The following is a 19,007-nucleotide window of genomic DNA, read 5'->3' as shown; positions in this document are numbered from 1 at the left end:
ACTCTCGTTTAAATATCTGAAGCTCCACAACACCCCTCCAATTCGAGGCTCCGGTCCCTTCAGGTTTTGGGAGAGCCGAGGTCTGGATGAAGAATTTGACATTCCTCTCGATGTGGAAAGTATTCCAACCGGTGACAGTGGAGACGACGAAATTGACATTGTCGAATACGTACTGACGGCGTGTTACTGTCGGGATAGGACCTTCGTTTTGGTGGACAACTGACAGCTACAGCTGTCTAAACTTAACAGGACAGGAAATACTGCGGAGGTACGCTCTACCTATTAACTCCGAAGCGAGCAGTACGAGTGGCTGGGGAAGTCTGCTTCCCTGGAAGAAAAGCTACAGTTGGTGTACACGATTAAGGTTCGATTTCCCCGTCTATCAGTGAAGAACAAGAGTGCACTGATTTACAAACATTCAGTCTGTACGTATTTCTTGAGTTACTATTATTAGTAACTCTTATCTGCATTCCGTCTAGTGTCAATTCACTTTGTGGAAAATAAATCCTGCAGCGGGCACATCCGTGTACTGTGTCGCCAGCAGTTCGTAATATGCGCTGTGGAAGGTCAGTATAACTGTGTGGATCAGACTGGAGTTGCTTCTGTGACACAGTGGGATGGAGAGAGAGAGAGAGAGAGAGAGAGAGAGAGAGAGAGAGAGAGAGAGAGAGAGAGAGAGAGAGAGATTGGGGGGTGAGGGTGAGGAGTCACCTGCTCACTCACCAGTTTGTGGACAGACCTACAGAGGAGGGAAATGCGTGACTCTCAATGCAGAAACCCACCTTCCTTCGTGCTTCTACCCTCACCCGTTACAACCCCAGAACACAATGTATCTCTTAAAAAGGCTCTATTGCACTTAGGCATGGTATACACATTTAAGATTTGTCCTTAACCCATTTCACTTGACTAACAAATTTTATGAACTTTTTACACCAATGAAACAATTTTTACATCTCCTACAAAGCATAAACTATTAATACTAGAGTAAAAATTAATAAGACCAATTTGCAGTAAATTTAATGTAAGTTAATTTTGTGCTAATGAACATTTTCACTACAAACAGTAGTTTTCAAGTTAGTCAAGAAAGTAACCTTTAACTCCCCCCCTCCCCCCCCCAATCTTAACACTCACCTCTGCAGATGTTTGTGGCATTCCCTCCTACCACATGCAACAATTTGCGACTACACAAATTTTTCCCCTGTTCCACCTTCTTCGGCTGACTGGGGCTAGAACTCCACTTTCAGATTTTTTGTAGACAATGTAGTCACCTCAAAGAGCTGCCGGCCAAAAAGGGCTGCACAAATATCAAGGCGGATCTTGACACGTTTTAGAAACTGGTGTAAAGATTTGAAATTTGCTTTAAATGTTTAGAAATATAAAACTGTACACTTTACAAAATGCAAACAGCATTACCCTAAGACAAATCTGTACAAACAGCTGGCTGAAACAGTCTGTGCAGGTAAGAAATGGAACAACAAAATAGGTTCAGTCATACACATAACAGAGGGAGCCTTCAATTCTTCGATACGATACTGTGGAAATGAGAGCCAGTCTACAAGAGAGATCCGCTTATTACTGTACGACGATGCATCTGTCTGCAATATAGAATTCATTACAAAGTAAAGAGATTTAAATGAAAAGTATTTCAGAAGACTGAACTGAATAAATGATTAAGAGAGAACCGTTTTCTCATATTTTATGCTAATTCAGAGCTCTCAGGTCACAAAGCAGACGGAACAAGGACAGAAGAAAGTTACAGTGATTTGTTTCAAGCACATCGAATAATTTGCTCTAAATTCATTGTCGGTAACGAATTGTTATGCCAGGTGAAAATACACAATATTTTACTCATGGCATATAGTTGAGAATTACATCATTTGCCTCTTCGAACTGATATCCAATTGTTTGGAAGTTACAGAAATGGCAGATTACTCAGATTTGTATATGACAATTAAATGTACAGTGGCTGCAAAAGAAGTGTTCCTTCACTGGACAACACTGAGTGAACTGGTATACTGATGGAGGCACTCCTAGGTTCTGGTTCTTTTACAATGGAAAGTCCAGGAGAATTGCCCCAATTTAATCTTTGTGCCACTGAAATGGTGAATGAAATAACTATTAGTATCAGTGGTGTTGAAAAATAGCTGAAATTGTTGAAACTGAACAAAGCTCAATGGTCCAATGGAACCCCTGTCAGATTCTGTAGTGCATTCGCAGCTGAGACAGCTCCTCTTCCAACTATAATCTACTATAGATCCCTCAAACAAAAACATTTGCCCATTTCCTGGGGAGGGGGGTGGGGGGCAACCCACAGGTCACACATGTCTGCAAGAAGGGTAGTAGAAGGGATCAACAAAATTACCATCCAATATCCTTGACATCGATTTGCTGTAGAATTAGATAACATATTCTGAGCTCAAACACAATGATGTGCCTTTAACAGAATGACCTTCTCAATGCCAACCAGCACGGATTCTGAAAACGTTGCACAAAACCCAATTCACACTTTCCTCACGTGACATAATGAAAGCTTCGAATCACGTCAGTCAGGTAGAAAAAGTATTTGACTCTATGCCACACCTACACTTATTGTTCAAAGTTCGATCACATAGGGTATCGAGAAAAATCTACGAATAGCTTGAGGAATTTTTTTTTTTTTTTTGACAGGGGAAAAACAGCGTGTTACCTCGTGCGGAGAGTCAATGTCAGATAAAGTAACTTCAGGTGAGTCCCAGGAACCCTCGCTGTCCATGTCGCGTATTAATGACTTTGCAGACAAAATAAATAGTAACCTCGGACATTTTGAAAATGATGCACGTATCTATAATGAAGTACAGTCTGAAACAAGCTGCATAAATATTAAGCAAGATCTCGATAAGATTTCAAAGTGGTGCAAAGATTGGCAGGTCGATCTAAATGTGTAAAATTGGGCAATTCAAAAACTCTAATATCAATGAGTCACTGTCTGAATTGGCCAACTCGTACAAATACGTGGTGTATAACTTTGTAGGGATACGAAACTCAGTGATCATACAGGCTCAGTCGTGGTAGACTTCAGAAGACCGGGGAAGTGCTATCGGTGCACAAAGGAGATTGCTTACAAATCACTCGTGCAACTGGTTCTAGAATGTTACTCAAACTGGACTGACAGGGGATACTGAATATATTCTAACAGTTCAATTCACGTACAGAACGTGGGAAGAACGATTATTTAAATGCCTCTGCGCATGTCACAAACTCGTCTCGTCCTCACGATCCCTCTGTCAGCGATACTTAGGGGATCGTAGTATACTACTACAGTCAACAATTAAACCCAGTTGTCGATCTAGTTTAACTGTGAGAAGAATAATTTACTCGGTAAATAATTGCAACATTTCGAGAGGTCACAGAGCACTCAGTGCAAACGAATGCAACTGTTTACCGAGACCAAGCATCACTGGCCTGTTTGGTGCACGTTATCAGTCTGACTCCACACTGCTATCTCGTCCAGGCAAGGCCGCCGTCAAGTACAAACACGGGACGATACAATGCACAGAAACTGTCGCACGTCTCCGAGGGACTCCCGATTGCCTTATGTTAAATACGGATGGCTAGGCACGGGATCTAGTATTTCTTAAATTAGGAAAATGATCTGGATGCTTGAGGGACATAACTGACATTACAATAAATATAGTAAGGGAGGTAATTAATGGCTGATAGCAGTACCAGATATTTTAGCAAGTTCTTTTAAGAGATATTTGCAAGTCTAATTTCCAGTGGTAGCCAATTCTTTCTTATCCCCGCACAGGCACTCGACGAGATTGCTTCTTAAATCTCTGAATACAGAAAGGCAAATGGGAAGATTAGCAGTACTCTGGCTGCTTCCGTAGTCTGGTATTTAACACCAGTCCAGCAATTCCAATTTCTTCTCGAAGCTTCCACAGTAATGGAAGACTGTGGGGATGTTAACTGATAAAAAAATTGTGGTGAGAAACAAGGACTTCTTTTTATTTTCCCATTTAGCTGTACTTCTTGTCAAATTTAACTAAATTCACATCTGAGATACAGGGGAATGGGACAAGAAACACACAAAGAGGGAAATAAAGATAATTTTCTCCACAAATTATAATTTAGATATTTTGTCGTCTGGGTAAAATCACTCCAGGTGAACGCCGGGACAACTTCTTCGAACAGGTAGTGTGACGCCGCAATCTTCGACAGACTGTGCTCTTCTACCGCCGACGAAATCAAATGTCTGTGCTCATTATCGAATGTGAGGCTCCGGGCGGGATTTGTGAGAAACTCGCGAGAGCAGCAGAAAAGCTGCCTGCTGCCTGAAGTAAAGAATCCAGCAGACAGTGCCAAGTCAAATATCTGAAGCAAACGTGTATACATTGGCTGCTACGTTGTTTCTCTCTCTTTTGCACAAGCCTCAAAATGGTGACCACACCCAAGAGCACAAGACCACAGCTGAGGAAAAGAGGATTCTGTTCTCTCAATTTAGAACCTAAATACCACATCGTCGACGTAATTTAAGATATACGACACATAACATATAAAATTTGCGGAGCCTATCTGTTACTCCCACCTTCGCTCGCAAACGTGGCTCCGATGACATCGGGCAATACAAAAACGAAATTAATTTTACTTATTAACTCTCCATCTATATTGTAACTTCTTCCTTACCACAAAAAATGTTCAATCTTTGACTAGAGCTTGCGGTATCTTTCTCAATAACGGCGTCCTAGCACACTGACAGTCACATGAACACGTCTCTGCACTCACTGTCAAAACAGTTTCATTTTATTATACATTAGCTGTGACAGAGACAGTGACGGTACGAAAGGAAACAAATTTCTGTCAACCGCGAGTTTGCAAAGATAGTTCTATTTTTTAAGTTATGTTTTCATAACAACGATTCAAGAATTTATTCTCATTTCCAGATGCTCACTCATGTAAATTATTGTACACGAGCAGCTAGTTGTCGTCGAGGAAACACATTCTCTATTTCACTCGGTAAGCGAGGTGGAAAAGCGGCACCTTGCCGAGGACTGGCATTGTGACACGATCGGGTACGATAATATTTAAGAACGAGCGGTGGAAAAGATAATAAATACTTGCAAAGTTAGAAAAAATATAATATCCCGGACGAGGTGACTAGTGGCAAAAATCTGTTTTCTGCTACAGAAATAATCTCGGTGACAAGACGGGCGACAAAACCTCGTTACCTTTTCAGTTTCGAACACAGTCTTACTCGCAGCCTACAGCTATGTAGGAGATAAAAATATTTTCTGAAAAGAAGGTAAGTAGAAATTCTTTTTACTTTTCTGTACGTCGAGCGATCCGGAATGCAATTTGAGCCAAGAAGCGCCTCCGTCGCTACATCGGCTCGGCCCGTGTCGTCCTGCGAAGTACTTCTTTTGTGACTGCAGTGTGTTCGTATACAGTCGAGTACAAATCCGTTTGTAACACTTTTTGTCAAACAACTGACAAGGACCGTTTCTAAATCTACATCTACATTTATACTCCACGAGCCACCCAACGGTGTGTGGCGGAGGGCACTTTACGTGCCACTGTCATTACCTCCCTTTTCTGTTCCAGTCGCGTACGGTTCGCGGGAAGAACGACTGAAAGCCTCCGTGCGCGCTCGAATCTCTCTAATTTTACATTCGTGATCTCCTCGAAAGGTATAAGTAGGGGGAAGCAATATATTCGATACCTCATCCAGAAACGCACCCTCTCGAAATCTGGCGAGCGAGCTACACCGCGATGCAGAACGCCTCTCTTGCAGAGTCTGCCACTCCAGTTTGCTGAACATCTCCGTAACGCTATCACGCTTACCAAATAACCCTGTGACGAACCGCGCCGCTCTTCTTCGGATCTTCTCTATCTCCTCCGTCAAACCAACATGGTACGGATCCCACACTGATGAGCAATACTCAAGCATAGGTCGAACGAGTGTTTTGTAAGCCACCTCCTTTGTTGATGGACTACATTTTCTAAGGACTCTCCCAATAAATCTCAACCTGGCACCCGCATTACCAACAATTAATTTTATATGATAATTGCACTTCAAATCGTTCCGTACAGAAGTAACTGCTACCAGTGTTTGTTCCGCTATCATATAATCATACAATAAAGGATCCTTCTTTCTATGTATTCGCAATACATTACATTTTGTCTATGTTAAGGGTCAGTTGCCAATCCCTGCACCAAGTGCCTATCCGCTGCAGATCTTCCTGTATTTGGTTGCAATTTTCTAATGTTGCAACTTCTCTGTATATTACAGCATCGTCCGCGAAAAGCCGCATGGAACTTCCGACACTATCTACTAGGTCATTTACATATATTGTGAAAAGCAATGTTCCCATAACAGTCCATTGTAGTACGCCAGAGGTTACTTTAACGTCTGTAAACGTCTCTCCATTGCGAACAATATGCTGTGTTCTGTTAGCTAAAAACTCTTCAATCCAGCCACACAGCTGGCTCTTACTTCGATTGTCAGGTGACAGTGCGGAACAGTATCAATCGCCTTCCGGAAGTCGAGGAAAATGGCATCTACCTGGGAGCATGTATCTAATCACAAGATTGCTGTTTCCGGAATCCACGTCGATTCCTACAGAGTAGATTCTGCATCTCCGGAAACAACACGATACGCGAGCAAAGAACATGTTCTAAAATTCTACAACAGATCGACGTCAGAGATATGTAGGTCTATAGTTTTGTTTCATCACAGAACAACAACAACAACTACACAACCATCTTGTTTGCTTTATTTACTGTATTCTTTTACAATAAAACTAGAAGTTTTGTAAATCCTATAACAAAAAAGGAAATCCTTCTGGGATGTCAGGTTTGTCGAGTTATGTAATGTATGCTAGCAACGAATTGGTGCTTACTGCAGTACTTGTGAGAGAAAAACAGCCAGCTGTGTCCTGCTACACTACTCGGCTGCTATTACTATCTGCCACACTGAACACAGCATTTGCAGACCACTGTACCTGTTTTGACTGAGATTACTCAGAATTTACAGTCCCGGGGCTTAATATTCCGTCTAATGGGGTCCACTGTCAATTTGTTGTAGACAATCTCATCTGTCAACATGTATTCCGAATTTAACTCCCCTGCTGCAGTTTCTGTCTGTACATTCAGGCTACTCTCAGGAACTATTGTAGGGATTCTGATACAGTTTTCGTGTCAAAATATTATTAACAATTTCATCCTTGAGGCAGAATCTACACAGTAGTAACACTGGTGTACAGGGCAGCCTGCGGTTTAGATTAGGATAGAAGGGAAGAGTCGGGTCGACAGTTGGCACAGCACAGATATAGGGGATACGGACTCACTAGTAGTGAAGTCAGAGGACTGCATTAGCTCAGAATCTAACACACTTCATTTTTCGTAAGTTTCTTTATGCCCGTGTCCGTCGTCAATGCTTATCGGTGACAGAAATACCGAGGTGTGACAAAAGCGGAAAATTAAAACTTGCACCAAATTATTTACTACAACAGACAGCGGTTCGAACATCCTACTGACGCGCGCCCTGAGGCACGGCGTGTCCTCACTGCCCGACACGAGCACCGCACCGTCCTAGGAGCAACGCGACTGCCGGTCTTACCGTGGATGGCTTTGTAGACGAAGATCTCCTGCGCCTGGGCGATCATGAGAGAGGAGAGTGCACCCAGGGTCTCCGGATTGAGGTCCTGCGTCGGCTCCTGCTGGATCGCCAACATCACGTTGGCTTTCAGGTAGTTGAAGATTCCGGCTGCTTGCTGCACATGGAACACACGGCAAAAAAGCTAGTCTGTACCCTCTGCATCTCAATGATTGTATTAGTTCACTAGGACAGGTTCTTTTTTGTCAGTTTGTCCATCTTGTCTCAATTTAGATGGCACATCTGGCAAAGACAGTATTACCTCTCTAGAACAAATTAATGTACTTAAGTGCTCTCGTTGTGCTTTAATGACTTTTAGGTATGCACTTACTGAGTTAAATTAAAACTAAATTCGACATTGAAAACTGACAGGCTGAGACTTAACATCAATTCACTGTAGCTGTGTTTCGATCACCTGAGGGCAAAGGGAAAACGGGGAACCAGAAGTTGCACCAACAATCCGTTCAGGAAAAAGAAACACAGCAAACAGTGTAAAATCTCTAATTAATGACTCCTTTAAAAGAAAAGCACACATTATTGAACATTGCAAACTTAAAGAGAGATCATCAACTATTTGCAACATACGAGGGTCATTCAATAATTAGAGAGACAAATTCGTCCAGGGGAAAAACCTGTTAGTAAGGCAACTTTGGTGCTTTTATGGCTGTAAGTTGGCATCACTGGGATGAGCCCTGATCAGCTGATGTATCAACATTGTTTTGTTCATAACCTCAAAAATACAATTCTAGATGGCGAGTCCACTCGAAACGTCCACATTAGTCGAACAATGTTTGTTATTCGTTGTTTGCTTGCTGAAGGCGAGAAACCAGTAAATATATACTGTAGAATATCTTAAAGTTTGTGGTGAAGGTTGTATGAATCGTGCAAATTTCTGCAAGTGGGTAGAGTAGTTCAAAAATGGTCATGACTCGATCACTGACAAACACCGTTCTGGTCGACCAGTTGCAGTTTCAACTTCGTCACTTGAAAATCGAATTGATACCATTAATCGTGCCGACCACCGTGTGACTGTGAAAATGATAAATTGATAAGGTTCAAGTTAGTACTGGCACAGTTCATAACATTATCTGTAACAAGCTGAAGTACTGCAAAACATATAAGAGATGGGCCCCAAAAGAGTTGACGCGGCTACACAAGGAAACATTGAGTGTGTGCACAGACCTAAAGTAACATTATGAAAGATAAGGTGAGCACTCCAACAAAATTTTAACTTCTGATGAAACTTGGGTTCACTATTATGAGCCAGAATCAAAAAGACACAGCATGGAGTGGAAGAACACTAGTTCAACAGGCAAGAAAAAATTCAAGACCCATACAGAAGAAGAACAGAGGAGGTCCGAACACAGCCTCGTCAAAGCTGCAGAAGAAACGTGTGGAACAACAGTGACAAATGTCACACAGAGAGAAACTCCGTGGAGGAATGAGTGAACAGTTCAAAGAACAGAACGGAATATAATAGGGACAAATGGAAACAACTAAGCAGAGCAGCAAGAAAAATTATTGAATTGGCTAAGAGGATGTCTTGGGACAAATTCATAAGGCAAATATAAGAGAGTTTTAAGGATCACAAGACAATTATACACCACACCGTGTCTGCTGCTCGCAGCTTATCACCTCTAGGCAGCGAGGCCCCGAGTTCGATTCTCAGCACTCGGGGGCCGGGTGTCTGTGTTGACGTAACCCTCATCTCGCCTCCTCCGATACCCAGTTTGCCAAAGTGACGCCAAATAGAAAGACTTGCACTGGCCGATAGTGCCGTACTGCCACTCGTTCGTTCGTGCATATTAAGTAATGGAAGGAAGAAAAAAGAAAACACTTCGAGAGCCGTCAACAGAGGAGGAAAACCTGTGTGTGAACAAGTAGTTGTTTTGGAAGTATGGAAAGAATATTTCCAAAATCTGTACAAAGGGCAGGGCAAAACAAATACGCATAATGAAACAGAGGGAGATGGAAGAAAATGCTACTAAAGAGGTAGTAAAAAGCAATGTCTACAGCCGTTGGCTGTACAGAAAGCTGTGTTATAAATGAAAAATGACAGAGCTCATAGAGCAGATGACATCACTCTCAAAATGAAAAAACTTCAGGACCTTCTGAAATGCAGTGGCTACTTAGAATAATGAGGATAGCATGTCCAGAAAAGAAATTCCTGACACTCGGGCAAAGGAAATTACTGTACCTACTTTTACGAAAGTTAACATAGTGCTATGTTGTAACTACAGGGGACTATCGTTACTGTAGTACTGCATGAAGATTTAAGGAAGTAATTTTACAGCAAATCAGAATAAGATAGAACCACAATTAAGTGAAGAAGAACAAGAATTTCAGCGCAGAAGAGCAACTATGGGTGTCATATTTACATACAGACAGGTAGTAAAAAAGAAATTGGAATCTGGGGAAAACATCACAGTTGCATTCACAGATATCACAAGGTCTGAACAGACTGGAACTGTCAAAACGAATGCAACTCAACTTAGAAACATGTACACAAAGAACCTAAACTGTGTTATCATAGATGACAAAAACCAGGACAAGTTCGGAACAGAGAGGGGTTGTGCGCTCTCAGCAGTGCTCTTCAATACAGTCACTGACAACATCGTAAGGAACATCGGCAAATGTGAAAGTGATGATAGGGGAAGGCAATGAGCAGAAATTGGAGGAACAACTAAATACCTGGCACAGAGTAATTGAAGAAGCAATCATGGAAATGAGCTTAACAGAAAATGAGGCAACAAAAATCAGCTCGAAAAATTACGGATGAGAGTTGCAATGGAAAAATAATTAAAGAACCTGATGCTTCCAGGAAGTAAGCCAACTGAGAAAGGATGAAAGCCCAGAGAGGACAGAAAATTTCTCTAAATTTTATTATCTTGTATTGGACATAATTAGGAAATAGAAAACATCTAACAAAGGAAAGATGATGATGTGCAAGTTATATTACCTACCCATTTTGACCTGTGTATCAGAATGACCTGTGTATCAGATTTGGACAAAGAACGACCCAAGCACAACACAAGTGACAGAAAAGTGCTTTCTATGAGGGATGCTGGGTAAGATAAGAGGGGAGAATAAGGAATGAAACAATATGAAACACGCTTCAGATCAGTCCCCTGAAAGAAACTATGTAGAGACATAGCCCGAAATGGTTTGGTCACATTAAAAGAATGGAACAAGGAATACTTCCGTAGAAGAGCTCTAGAATGGACAGAATGTCAAAGAACAGCAACTGAAAGACCACCAACAAGAACTCTGGAAGTACACTTTCGCGATTGTCTATATTACGGGGCGCTGTAAGACGGTGCAGTAACACGACGGGCCCAATCGACTGGTCATCTATCGTACCACACCGACCATTTATTCAAAAGTGTCCTCAAAAAATGTGTCTCCACAAAGGCAAGGTTTTTGTCGTACAATCGATAAGATCTACTAGTGCTGTCGATACTGTCACAAGTGAAAGTTGCTCCGTCATTGAACAGTATTAATGGGATTACTAGGCAGTCTGCAATTAACCGACGACAAAATTCTTAATGTCCGCCTCCACCTCCTCCTACACGATGTCAGACACACAGTGAATAGTAAGTACAGACACCACGCGTACATAATAAATGTCACGTTCTCGTACGCGCAACGCAATACGTGTAGGGATTCTGTGTGCTTGTCGAAGGCTGGCTTATCTCCGACAATGTCACGCACACTCAGCTCATCCACACATTCAAATTAAACAGGACTGCTGGGCGCTACACCAGTCTTACACAGTTTAGAGAAAACGCATTGGAGTACGGTGATCTGCCGTTACGGAATCTACTAGCATATTCTGTACGAGCATCAGCAGCAGCCTCTCCATTACAAAACCAGCACAAAAATACTGTACCGGCATACTCAGCATTGGTAAAAATGTGCAGCACGCTTAAACAATACAGCAGAATTAGCCAACAACCAAAATTGAAAAATCAATTATGTAAGCTCCAGCACAACTTCAAAACTTTAATTTCAAAACAATCCACAAATAAACCAATAGCAACTGGTCAGCCCCAAAAGAAGAAGCCTATAACTGTGGTGGAAATGATGGTTTGAGCAGCAGGGCATTATGGCAGAGGCAACTATGTGGGCGGTAAGGAGGAGGGATAGCAGGGTAGGGGTGGGGGTGGGGGACAGCAAAGTGTTGCTGGGAGTGGGTGGAAAGTGGGGCAGCTAGGTGCATTCAGGAGGTTACACGGAGGGCAGAGGGGTTAGTGGAGAAGGAGAGAAGTAAAATGACTGGGTGCGTTGGTGGAATAGAGGGTTGTGTAGTAATGGATTGGGAGCAGGGAAAGGCTAGATGGGTACAGACAATGACTAACAAAGTTTGAGGCCAGCATGGTTTACGGGGATGTAGGATGTATTCACACCTGCACAATTCAGAAAAGCTTTGTTGAGATAGGTGATGTTTGTGACACAACTGGTGGGAGGATTACTAGATGCAAGACCTGTCCCATAAATCCACCACCACCTACTCCAGTCCACTCACAATCACCACCTATCTCAGCAAAGCTTTTCTGAATTGTGCAGGTGGGAATACATCCTACATCCCTGTAAACCCTGCTGGCCTCAAACTTTGTTAGTCATTGTCTGTACCCATCTAGCCTTTCCCTGCTCCCATTCCATCACTACACACCCCTCTATTCCACCAACGCACCCAGTCTTTTTACTTCTCTCCTTTTTCACTAACCCCTTCTGCCCTCCGTGTAACCTCCTGAATGCACCTAGCTGCCCCACTTTCCACCCACTCCCAGCAACACTTTGCTGTCCCCCACCCCTACCCTGCTATCCCTCCTCCTTACCGCCCACATAGTTGTTGCCTCTGCCATAATGCCCTGCTGCTCACAGTCTGGCTCCAGCTGCCTGAGACTGTCGTGTGTGTGTGTGTGTGTGTGTGTGTGTGTGTGTGTGTGTGTGTGTGTGTGTGTGTGTGTTTTGCCTATTTTTGTCATAGGCATCATTGGATGAAAGCTAACTTGCTGACAGTCTTTTGTTGTATCTACATCTACATCCGTACTCCGCAAGCCACCTGACGGTGTGTGGCGGAGGGTAACCTGAGTACCTCTATTGGTTCTCCCTTCTATTCAGGTCTCGTATTGTTCGTGGAAAGGAGGATTGTCGATATGTCTCTGTGTGGGCTCTAATTTCTCCGATTTTATCCTCGTGGTCTCTTCGGGAGATTTACGTAGGAGGGAGCAATATACTGTTTGACTCTTCGGTGAAGGTACGTTCTCGAAACTTTAACAAAAGCCCGTACCGAGCTACTGAGCGTCTCTCCTGCAGAGTCTTCCACTGGAGTTTATCTATCATCTCCGTAACGCTTTCGCCATTACTAAATGATCCTGTAACGAAGCGCGCTGCTTTCCGTTGGATCTTCTCTATCTCTTCTATCGACCCTATCTGGTGCGGATCCCACACTGCTGAGCAGTATTCGAGCAGTGGGCGAACAAGCGTACTGTAACCTACTTCCTTTGTTGTCAGATTGCATTTCCTTAGGATTCTTCCAATGAATCTCAGTCTGGCATCTGCTTTACCGACGATCAACTTTATATGATCATTCCATTTTAAATCACTCCTAATGCCTACTCCCAGATAATTTATGGAATTAACTGCTTCCAGTTGCTGACCTATTTTGTAGCTAAATGATAAGGGATCTATCTTTCTATGTATTCGCAGCACATTACACTTGTCTACATTGAGATTGAATTGCCATTCCCTGCTCCATGTGTCAATTCGCTGCAGATCCTCATGCATTTCAGTACAATTTTCCATTGTTACAACCACCACTTTTTGGCGAGCAGCAACTACCCTTTTCATTATACTGTTAATTGCATCCCAGATTTTCCATTGTTACATTCAAGTATTTGTTGCACTGTTTATTTTGAACTGAAAGTTAGGCAATTTATTGTTTTTAACATCCCTTCCTCGATCAGTTCTTCTGTAATTTGGCGAGTAGTAACCGTTTGGCCGTCATCATCTTCAGTCCAAATACTGGTTTGATACACACGCCACAATTGTTTATCGTGTGCAAATCTCCATTTCTATGTCACTACTGCAACCTACAGCCATTCGATCTGCACATATTTCAATCCCGTATACAAAGAGCCCACACACAATGCAACACATAGTGCCGATATTTCTCAGAACTCTAAGGTACGGGAACACTGTGTCGAATCGACCTGCCGCTATCGGGTGTCGGCTTTGGCCCACATCACAATGTGGATGTAGAATGTGATGTTATATAGGCACAAACGGAGATTCGACAGAACAAATATTTATTTCACTTTTATATTGTCGACAGACTGATCTGTAGCGCAGCCTGAGCTCCAAGTCACACTGGAAGGCGACAGTTTGGTGTCGAGTTAGCTAAGCTGACAAAAGTGAATACGAAATCTTAGATGTGGTCACAAGCTTATCTGCAACACAGAACAAGGTATAGGTTACATCACAAAGTGACAGTTTGGCTGAGAGATGGCATAGCCAGCAAATGTACTATCACAGGAATAACTAGAAGTCCTCTTGAGGTGCATATTTAACGTACGCCAGATTTTGATGAGCTCTTTCGGCAGGTCTGTACAGACGGGTTCAGTATTTCTAAACCACACGAAATAAACAGCGAGGATGTAAGACGGCATTTACTTTTCATTTACCTGAAGTAATTTTGCTGCAAGTTTGAGGCCCTCATCACTATCCACACTCTGGCTCGCAGCAACGGCGCTTTGAAGAGCCGCAATGTTGAACAGCACACACATTTTCTCGAAAGCAAATGATGGAACAGCTGAAACAGAAAGTCTAATGAAACTGATAGCACAGATAGATTCAAATGAAAAATGGCAAGTTAAGGAGAAACAGTTTACTAACAGACAAATAAAAAAAAAAGTCAACTGCAAACTCGACCAACCTATTAAAACACCAAATTATTAAGCACACAGTGACATGCTGCGAACTTTCGGAACTCCTTTCTGCTCGAGCACGTAAGTGTTAGCTGAGACGTACAAATATTATTTCTCAATATTATCCTAGAAGTAATCAAAACGACCAAACAGGTCATCACACAGTCCTCTGATAATGATAATTTGGCTGTTCTTTTGCGAATCAAACACCTTTATTCAGTGACGTATGGGGGTAACATATTTGAGTTACTATGCCAGTGGAAAGGATTTCTGCTTTCAGCCTGAAGGCACAAGCTCTGCATAAGCTGTCCTTAACCTGACCATCACTCCGATCACAATGTAGTGCTTTACCAGTGGCACAGTCCTATCGCAGGTGGTATGCCATTACCCACGTCCGACCTTCAAATTGGCTCCCCCAGCCAGTTATGCGAGACCTATAATTTAACATAGATCTCAATTTGAACAGCAATTTGGCATTTGTCACAGAGTTCAACATGAGCTTATCCTATAGGACCCTCTTCACCTCTCTGAGCCGCTTACTGTATTCGAGCCCTAGTCTTTGTCTACAATCTGTAGTCCCCACACTTCCCTCCACTACCTAACTGATGATTCCTCGACACCTCAAGTTGTCTCCTATCAACTGATTCCTTCTTTTAGTTACTTTATGCCATCAATTTCTCCCCAATTTGATCAGTTATTCAATCTACTAAGCTGATCTTCTGATGTCCTTCCGCATCCCATTGCCCATACTGTTTGTCTACCGTGTTCGCTTCCAGATAGAGACTACACCCTGTGCAACATATTTTTGGAAAATGGCATCCCAAACCTTCGTGTACTTCCTCTTTCTTGTCCATAATTTTGTCCTCGAGTTTCATTCCTTTGTATAGCCCATCTATTTATTACTGCCAAATTTTATTAGCCTTCCATTCTTCACTCAATACCAGCTAATCATTCGAGCTCTCGAGAGTGCTGCAGCTTTGAAAGAACTATATTTAATATATCTAGTGACGTGAAAGGTTTGTAATATTTGGATATGGAGAGCTCCAAAAAACTTTCATCATATATAAGATAAGAGACCAACCTAAATGAATAAGCGGTGCACTATCACATCATTGTTCGTCGTCGGGGTACGAAGGAGATAAGGTGCAGGAAAAACTATTAAATAAAACTCAATGTTTTTGCCCCTGCAAACTAAGTATTTTTCTTAGAAAATTCAGTCTGACAAAAAAGCTGCCATTCCAACCCTGTTAAAAACTCTGTAATACTTATTCTTAAATAAGTTTTTTAAAAGAAAAACACCTTGCTACACTATATTTTTTGCTTTCATTAAAAGATGGGAGGCTTGCCCAAGGGTACGGGTGCCTTTGGTCCAATTACACTATAGCACCTAGTATGTTAATGTTGTTACATTAAATGCTTAGTATCTCTCATACAACTGAAATATAAACTTTGCAAAGAAATTTGCTATGCACGTACACTGTTCTGTCATCTCGAATTTCAATGACTGCCTCCCAACAGGCATTACCAACATGCGCTTTAATGTAGGGAGTGGAAGCTCTACTGGGAGAGTCTTAGCACTGTTCTGCCCTTTAAGATTACACAAGTTGCAGCAAACTCTGGTGAACTTCCCAGCCACATAACATTAGCTTGCATAGCTCCTACATGAATCCAAATGATTTTCTTTCATGTGCTTTCAATCAGTATCAAACTTTTGATTTTTCTGTTGATAACAGGATTTATACAATCAAAGTGGTATTTCATTACAACACACACCATTAACTACAACATATGGAATCGAAGAGGGGTCATGTGAAAATGTGTGCTTTGCAAAAGAAATTTTAAAAACTAATACAATTCAGTGCATATGTATACTTACTCATACTCATTCTGCCACCAAATAGGGTACCCTTATCAAAAGCATCTTTCCATTTGAATGGAACCTGGATTTCATGGAAAGGAATCTTTCCTTCAAGTGCACAAAGTTGATCATAATAACTGCAACAAAAAACACCATAGAAAGGAACAACTGGTAAAAATGTCAGTCATCTACTTATGATATTTCACAAACACAATTTACCAACAGTAATTGTCGACACCAATAGGTCGACAAAAGTTTTATGTTACTTCAGAATATTTTCACCTGACAGTGTTACATTTACTTTATCAGTTGGGTCTACATGCAATTTTGTAATGACAGACTCAGTTGAAAGGTTATTAAACATTTACTTTCAATATTACTTGACAAGCATCCAAAACTGAGAATATATTGCATTAAATACACTTAGTTTTATGGAATAAGGGTATAATATTAGTATGTGTACGGTATTTTATAAAAATGAGCAAGTAAGTATCTTGGGATTTGCACTCTTTTTTATTCAGTTTTGATGGAGGCTAAGGAAAGCCACATTTTCTTCTGCCATTATAAAAACAGGTACTGTTTTTCTTTCTGCACTGTGATGGATCACTAACACCTATTACTATGGAAGTATTCTGTAATGTGTCAAAGTAGTGACAATCCACAAATATAAACTAGTTGTTTCTGAAGTAGGCCTGTATGTTAGGCACTCCTACAGGTGAAATTTGCTGCACCACAATGCAACCCTTTCTGCTTGAATTCACATGTTGCATTTGTTTACAAGCAGATGTACAAACAATGTATCCATTCCATTTTGTATCACATTTGTTGATAAGTCATATATTGCTGTCTATGGTTTTCCACCGGTACTAAATAACCATTCTCTGCTGCTTCCACATTTTCATTACCAATATGGAAGCAGCAGCATGTGACACATTATGAATCAATGTTACGAGATTAAACAGCTCACAAAGACTGCAAGATCTTGAAGAAAGCATTTACTCTACATTCAAAGTAAACAAGTTGTTATAATTGAAGGGTTATACTACAGACGACCATTTTAGTCACATTAAATTATGAAGATACGAACACTAATGCATTAATGTTTATATGCAGTGAACACTGCAAAAGAGATCACTATTTTCTTGCCAATTCCAGTTCTAGGATCTTGAATAGACAGGAATTTCTGCTAGTGAATGCGATTTGTCAAATGAAGACGAGAACGAATAAAGATCGGAGTTCAACTTATCGATGACGAGGCAATATGCAACGAGCACAAGACTGGAATGATGAAGGAAATCTGTGAGGTACTCTCCACAGGAATAATCTTGCTTTTTATCATTAACACAGTCCAAACAATTTTAATCGTTGGCTTCCAATTCAGGAGGAGAAAGAAATACGAACGCAACGAAATGGCATTCAAGGACAAGAACCCTCTACTGTTATATTATGAATCCATTGTCAAATGCTGTTCCTGAAAGACATATCACACATCGGAATTTTCTTCCTACAAAGTGCTACCTCAGACTTATGACAACGAGGTGCCAATAATTCTTGTTCATATAAGTTTTCTCACATAGGACTACAGATTTAAAATACTGTGTGTTAAAAGCGCGACATATCTTTATTTTCATGCCATAATTCCAGCTTTAATTTTCACGAGACACAGAGGCAAACTGAAAATAGCGGAGAGACATGAAACACACTTCGTTTTTTACGCTGTAATATGTCTTGGATTGAGGATGATCATAAAAAATACAGTTACCAAAAAGGGTGTGGAAGAAAGTGTGTCTAAATTCGCACCCAAGTGCTGACATTACAACCACGTCAGATCGCAAACTGTTGACAGTTACAAAACGTACCAATACGGTCACCACTTTATGATTCACGCAAAAGTTTCTTTGCGAAATATATTTACCTGTAAATCACTTCCAACGAGCTTTCGTACTTTTCAAACGCACGCCACACCGCATTACTTCGGAGTTTTGCAAATTCGTTAATTGCTTCATTATAATCTTCGGTTTTATCTGATGTATTGTAAGAGGACGAAATCAAGTTCTTCAGTGGCTTCACCAAGTCCACTTCTGACGGTTTTTTGAGAGGAACCACCAAGAGGTCTGCCATTGTAAAATCAACAAAATTATCACAATTCCACACACCACCCAAGACTCCGCCTTTTGTTGTCTAACCTTCCAGTAAGTGTCAGGTGATATGTATCTTTGGACCTGACGCATATTTCAGTGACTCAGCTTCCGACTTTTATATCGTTGACTTACTGAAATTACGTCAATCAGAAATAATTGGAGGCTTCGAGTTTATGGTTGCGAACTGCTTTCCTAACCCTATGTTGACTGAGTGAGAGTCTGGATTTTAGACAAATAATAACCTGGTGACGATTTCCGCGAATTTCAAAAATCTGAAACGAGAGATGTTAACTCTTGAGCAGACGCCTACATTCCCAGCAGGAGTGCGGGGTATTTTAAATTTTATGTCACATAACATAATTTACATATCTCAGTCCCAGACTTTTGAAAAATAGTGTTTATCATGTGAATACAGTTACTGAGAATTTGAATTCTATTTTTTTTGA

At 41.3% G+C, this 19,007-nt stretch overlaps 1 protein-coding gene and 1 long non-coding RNA gene across 10 annotated transcripts in view; both read right to left on the bottom strand.

The window, feature by feature from the left end:
• Window positions 1-18,793, bottom strand: part of LOC126293551 (programmed cell death 6-interacting protein) — a 139,630-nt gene extending 120,837 nt beyond the window's left edge. For 5 of the 9 annotated variants that reach the window (XM_049986820.1, XM_049986818.1, XM_049986822.1 and 2 more), the window contains exons 1-4: window positions 18,336-18,638; window positions 16,439-16,557; window positions 14,320-14,447; window positions 7,598-7,751 (exon numbers count right to left, since the gene is read on the bottom strand). In XM_049986820.1, coding sequence (XP_049842777.1) covers window positions 7,598-7,751; window positions 14,320-14,447; window positions 16,439-16,557; window positions 18,336-18,541 — 607 coding nt within the window. In that variant the 5' untranslated portion in view covers window positions 18,542-18,638. Of the gene's footprint in view, window positions 1-7,597; window positions 7,752-14,319; window positions 14,448-16,438; window positions 16,558-18,335 lie in introns of all 9 variants that reach the window. The other 4 variants (XM_049986825.1, XM_049986821.1, XM_049986817.1 and 1 more) reach the window with 4 other exon arrangements.
• On the bottom strand, window positions 1,138-3,399 carry LOC126293553 (uncharacterized). The gene is made up of 3 exons (XR_007552304.1): window positions 2,687-3,399; window positions 1,414-1,595; window positions 1,138-1,294 (listed from the first exon to the last, which is right to left on the bottom strand). It is a non-coding gene; the product is annotated as an uncharacterized LOC126293553 (long non-coding RNA).
• Window positions 18,794-19,007: the final 214 nt, after the last annotated feature.

Source organism: Schistocerca gregaria, chromosome 10 (assembly GCF_023897955.1).
Source record: "Schistocerca gregaria isolate iqSchGreg1 chromosome 10, iqSchGreg1.2, whole genome shotgun sequence".
Lineage (NCBI taxonomy): Eukaryota > Metazoa > Arthropoda > Insecta > Orthoptera > Acrididae > Schistocerca > Schistocerca gregaria.
This window is presented reverse-complemented; position numbering and strand designations above follow the sequence as displayed.